Below are 5,855 nucleotides of genomic sequence, written 5' to 3' on the forward strand. Positions count from 1 at the left end.
TTTAGTTGACTCGTCCAGTTGAGTAGCTACTGTTCAATCATGGGCAAGTTTAGTTGCCTAATGATTTTGCCTATATCTTTAGTCAACACTAAACCTATAAACGTTCCAACACATAATGATGCCTGTAGGGACCCGAACCGGATCACTTACTAATTAAATTAATGAACATGAAATTAAAGATAAACCTAAATCAATAATCAAAGCAATCCGGCGGATTAAAACCAACACTAAGCCCAAGAAAAATATATTGTTATACAACCATATCAAAATACTGTATCAAAACCCTAAAACTCAAAAAAATACTTCAATCAGAAAACCATATAACCTTCTCTCAGCCCTGTCTCGAACATTGGCCTAATCCAGCCTAAGACCTGCCCCATCGAATGAGATTTCCAAGAAATAAAAACATGGAAGTGAGCGACTAATGCTCATAACGTGAAGTACAAGTATGCAAACTAATATAATGCATGTAAATGACAGGTACTGGTCAACTAACAAGTCCTGCTCAGTCTAGGTTCCAAAGAATGTGTAGAACCATCTTGGGTCAACTCCGTTGGGTAGCCCCCACACTCATCGAAGATCACTGTAGCGTCAATCTCCATCATCCTTGGTGTCTCCTGGTGTCTGACAATACAACAAGGATGTAGGATTGAGAGACCCTACTCCAATGGCTATCTCGAAAGATATTCGGTTCAACATGAATATGTTCATGTAACATAATATATAAAATAGTGAAATATGGATCATGACACATTAAAAACAATATATAAGCATGTATACTCACCGGCAACCTCAATCAGTACTTACGTACCACTCTAAGGTAGTCATGGCAGTACCAGCCTAGGCTCCAAGCATACAATCTAATAATTATTATATCACTAAAGCTGATCTAAAAGTATTAACTAACCTAAGAGATACTCCCAATTTCTAATAGGGATTTCGGACTATACACACGTCTGTTGTCAGCCTTTTGATGTCGAAGACCCCAACTTTAGAGATTTTGTCCTCAAAATCCAAACTAAGATAATCAGAACAGTAAACTGAAAACATCTCATTACAATGTTGTCGTAGCAATTACAACTGAAATAGTACAACATATTACAATCATAACAACTCCGGATGCTCAGAAAGCACACAAATTTCTAGCTCTCAAGTCGCTTCCTCGGTGTCTCGACCCTGCCATTGAACCATGACGAGAGAAATGTGTTTGTTCCAAAGTACTTTGTCCTTCATGTCAAGAATCCTCAGCAGTCTTTCTACGTATGATAGATCATGTTCCAGTTGAACCTCTGTCGGGTGCAGAATGTGCGACGCATCTACAACATACTGATGGAGTAATGATATGTGGAACACATTGTGAATGCTGGAGAGATACGGTGGTAACTCCAAACGGTAAGCCAAATCTCCAACCTTTTCTAGAATCTCGAATGGACCAATGAATCTAGGCGCTAACTTGCCCTTTAGACCAAATCTCATCACCTTCCAGAAAGGTGATACTCAAAGGAATATGTAATCTCCTGCCTCAAAATACAGTGGTCTGCGCTTGGTATTAGCGTAACTGGCCTGCCTATCTTGTGTTGTCTTGATTCTATTCTTAATCAACTCAACCATATCCAAAATCTGTTGGATCATTTCCGGTCCATCGACTAGTCGTTCTCATACTTCATCTAAAAACAAGTGTGTTCGACAACGGCGACCATAAAGAGTCTCAAACGGTGTCATGACAATGCTATGATGATAGCGGTTGTTGTAGGCGAACTCTATCAATGGCAAGTGATCCAGTCAGGATAACCCAAAATCCATCATTGAAGTCCTCATCAAATCTTCTAGTGTCTGAATAGTCCTCTCGGATTGACCGTTCGTCTTTGGGTGATATGCAGTACTCAAAGTTAGAGTAGTACCCAAAACTCGTTGAAAATTACCCCAAAATCGTGAGGTAAACCTCGGCTCTCTATCGTTGACGATGCTCAAAAGATCTCCATGTAATCGCACAATCTCCTCAATGTATAATCTCGCCATACAATTAAAAATGAACTTACGGTTATACGGAAGAAAATTAGCAGACTTGGACAACCTGTCCACAACAACCCAAATAGCATCACTTTTCCTGAAGGTCATTGGCAAGTGGGTGACAAAATCCATCGTCACATGCTCTCATTTCTATTCCGGAATCTCCAAGCTCTGCATCAGGCCACCTGGTCGTCGATGCTCAGCCTTGACCTAATGAAAAATAAAACATCGAGAGACAAACTGATATATGCTATGCTTCATGTCTTTTCACCAGAATCTGGTACATAGATCCTTATACATCTTAACAGTACCTGGGTCTACGGAGAATTTCCTACAATGAGCCTGAGACAAAATCTCATTTCGCAAGGTCGAATCGTCAGGTATAACCACTCTACAAGACAAACATAAAAATCCATCTGCCTGAAAGTGGAAACCAGATGTGTTGTCACCCTGAGCAAGTCTCGCTAACTTTTGCTTTTTCAAATCAGAAAACTGCACTTCTCGGATACGGGCAAACAAAGATGGCTCCACTAAAACTGAAAACACTCGGATCCCTTGTTTTCCTTTCTTATGCCGAAACACAAAATATGAAGAACAACATTCCTGAATCGTACTAGCTCTAGCACTAGTGCGGATAACACTAATACTTACCTTATGGCTCAGCGCGCCTGCCACTGGATTCGTAGAACCCGGATGGTGCCTAATCTTGCAGTCATAGTCCTTGAGAAGATCCATCCATTGACGTTTTCGCATTTGCATCTCTGCCTGAGTGAACAAGTACTTTAAACTCTTGTGATCCGAAAAGATCTCGAATTGCTCGCCATATAGATAATGGCGCCAGATATTTAGTGAAAACACGATCGGTGCAATCCCTAGATCGTGCACTGGGTAATCCCCATCGTGGGTCTTCAACTATCTAGAAGCATAGGCAATTATATGACCATTCTGTATCAACACACATCCCAACCCCTGAAGAGATGCATCTGTATACACTACATATCCTCCGGGTCTAGATGGTAAGGATAGAATAGATGCAGTAGACAATCAGTTCTTCAACTCATCAAAGCTTTGCTCACACTCGCTTGAATAGACAAAAAAAAACATCATTCCTTGTCAGCAGTGTCAATGGTCTAACAATTCACGAGAAATTCTTGATAAATCACCGATAATAGCCTGCTAAACCCAGAAAACTGTGAATCTCTGTAGCTGTAGTCAGACGCGACATATTCAGAATAGCTTCAGTCTTACTCAGGTCAACTGATACCCCTTCTAGAGAGATAACATGACCAAGAAACACTACTTGGTCAATCCAAAACTCGCACTTTCTAAAATTGGGGAATAACTGCTTCTCACGGAGAATTTTCAGTACCAACCTCAAGTGTTGCGCATGTTCAAGAACATTGTGCGAATAAACCAAAATGTCGTCAAAAAAGACTACGACAAACTTTTCCAGATAATCCTTCTTCTTAACAAAGAGAACTGGTGCTCCCCAAGGTAAAACGCTCGGTCAGATATATCCCTTATCCAACAAATCCTCCACTTCTGCTGCAATTCCCACATCTTTGCCAGTTCTAGATGATAAGGCGCACGAGAAATTGGTGTCGTCCCTGGCACAAGTTCAATCTCGAACTTGACTTTCCGAACTGGAGGAAATCCTGGAATTTCATCCGGAAAAACTTCTGGGTACTCGCGAACCACTAGTAACTCATTTACGGTCCTGCCCACTGTGGATGTATCAATCGCATAGATAAGGTTGCCTTCCCACCCGCCTCTAAAGCTTGACAAGCCTTCAGAGATGAAACAAGAGACATAAGGGGTCGTTCTTCCTCACCATAGAAATACCAACTATCGCCCTCAACCGGACAAAACTGAATCAATCGGTAGAATCATAAGATTCGATAACAACTCAGAGCCCTCAAACTCTAAGTAAAACCCAAGACTAAACGTTTGGCCAAAGCCGAATGACCAGTTGGAGTATACACTGACATTAATAAGTCTAGGGATATGTACGAAAATCTATGACGTTTAGAAAAATGTGCCAAAATGAAAAAATGTGATGCACCGTATCTATGAGAACGAAAGCAGGAATTCCATAAAAAATAAATGTACATGCGATAACCTCCTCGTTCTCCCTCTAAACCTGATCGTGGCTTAGCGCAAAAACATGACATGGAATTTGCTGTCTCTGGTTGGTGCTCCCAAAGGTCTGTCCTGACGGCCTCTGTGGTACTGAAGCATGATAACCCAATCTAGATGATGATCCTCCAACATTCTGCGGGCAATCCCTCTTCATGTGACCCATCTGGCTGCAAAAAAAAAAAAAAAAAAAGCACCACTAGCTCCACGACAACGGTCTGTGGGATGACGTCCCCCACATTTCTCACATTGACTCTTCTTCTTTCCAAAATGAAATGAACCTCCTCCAGATCCTGATCCTGATATTGATCCTGAAGAATAATATGCACTAGTTTTCTTGAAATACTGGGCTCTAGGCCTCAAAGAGTTATCTGGTCAAAAGGAAGAAGAAGAGAAGTTTTTGTTACCCTTGAGAGTGTTCTCCGCTTGGAAACAAAGGTTAACCTACACTTCTTACAATGTCGGATCATCATTGAGATCTAATTTCCCATAAATCTTCGGGTTAAGGACTTGCAAAAACAAATCATACTTGGCTTCCGTGCTATTGGCAACACACGGGAAGTATGGTAGAAGGTCAAAGAACTTTTTATGGTACTCGTCGATAGACATGCTGCCCTACAACAAATTCATCAGCTCATTCGTCTTTGCCTACCGAGGTGCTGCAGGGAAGTAAATCTCTCGGAATTCTGTATGGAATCCTCCCACGTAGCTGAAATTCGCTCAGATATAAAAGGTGTGGAAGTAGACCTCCACCACTTGCGAGCGCTTCCCTGTAGAAGGAATTTGACATCTTGCATCTTCTGCTTATCGGTGCAACGGTACACCTCGAAGCAGTTTTCCATCCCTTCCAGCCAATTATCAGCAACTTTTGGAGTCTCACCTCCCTCCAATGGCTTAGGAGCCACTTGCACAAACCCGCGCAAATAAGATCTGTGCATGTCATCCCTATGGCGATGGTGTCTCTGTGGTGGCTCTTGTTCCTCGTCGTCTCCCCAACGACCACCTACACTCTTGTGACTTTCATCTCCATGTCCAGCCATCTGATACAAGTAACAAAATTCAACCTCAAGACTATTTATCTAAATCCAAAATTCAATACATGCTATGATACCAATAAATATAGTGACTCATCCCGGAATCACTAGTTAACCAAATCTTAAAGCATGCAATTAAACTTAAAGGCGATATCAGGAAATACAGCGGAAACTAAATTAAAAACACTAAAACCTCCAGCAGAAAACAACCGGTCCTAAATCAAAAGACTGTTATACAACGCCATCAAAGTTAAAACTAAAATCCTAAAACAAAAACCTGTTACAGTACAAATCCACCATGTTGAAGCTCAACGACCGATACCACCAGATCCGTCCAACCTGAGTTCTTCCCCGTGGAATGGGGTGTCCAGAAAAAAAACCCGAGGATGTGAGCATAAAATTCTCAGTACGAAAGCATGATTATACTAGTGCTATGAATGCTAATTCAAGTGAATGGTATCAGAAACCTATAATTGATAGAAATACTGTTCATTCAAAAGGAGCCATGGCATATAGTACGTTGAGCCGTCGAATCACGAGGTGGCTCCGATACCATAAACCGTGGACAAATCCATATCTAAAGCCATGGCATCCATTCACAAATATAATGGGGCTGAGCAACCCCTCTATTGGTAACATCAATGAAATACAGGCTCAACGTGCCAATGCATGCAG

At 41.5% G+C, this 5,855-nt stretch overlaps 1 protein-coding gene across 1 annotated transcript; it reads right to left on the reverse strand.

Moving 5' to 3' along the window:
• Nucleotides 1–2,277: 2,277 nt before the first annotated feature.
• On the reverse strand, nt 2,278–5,186 carry LOC140862467 (uncharacterized). Its single transcript, XM_073265489.1, has 6 exons — nt 4,799–5,186; nt 4,344–4,517; nt 4,151–4,239; nt 3,768–3,878; nt 2,662–2,775; nt 2,278–2,577 (listed from the first exon to the last, which is right to left on the reverse strand). Exons 1-6 carry the CDS (start codon nt 5,184–5,186, stop codon nt 2,278–2,280), a joined length of 1,176 nt encoding a protein of 391 aa, XP_073121590.1.
• Between the last annotated feature and the right edge of the window lie 669 nt (nt 5,187–5,855).

The sequence above is a fragment of the Henckelia pumila genome, chromosome 4, assembly GCF_033568475.1.
Source record: "Henckelia pumila isolate YLH828 chromosome 4, ASM3356847v2, whole genome shotgun sequence".
NCBI classification, from domain to species: Eukaryota; Viridiplantae; Streptophyta; class Magnoliopsida; order Lamiales; family Gesneriaceae; genus Henckelia; species Henckelia pumila.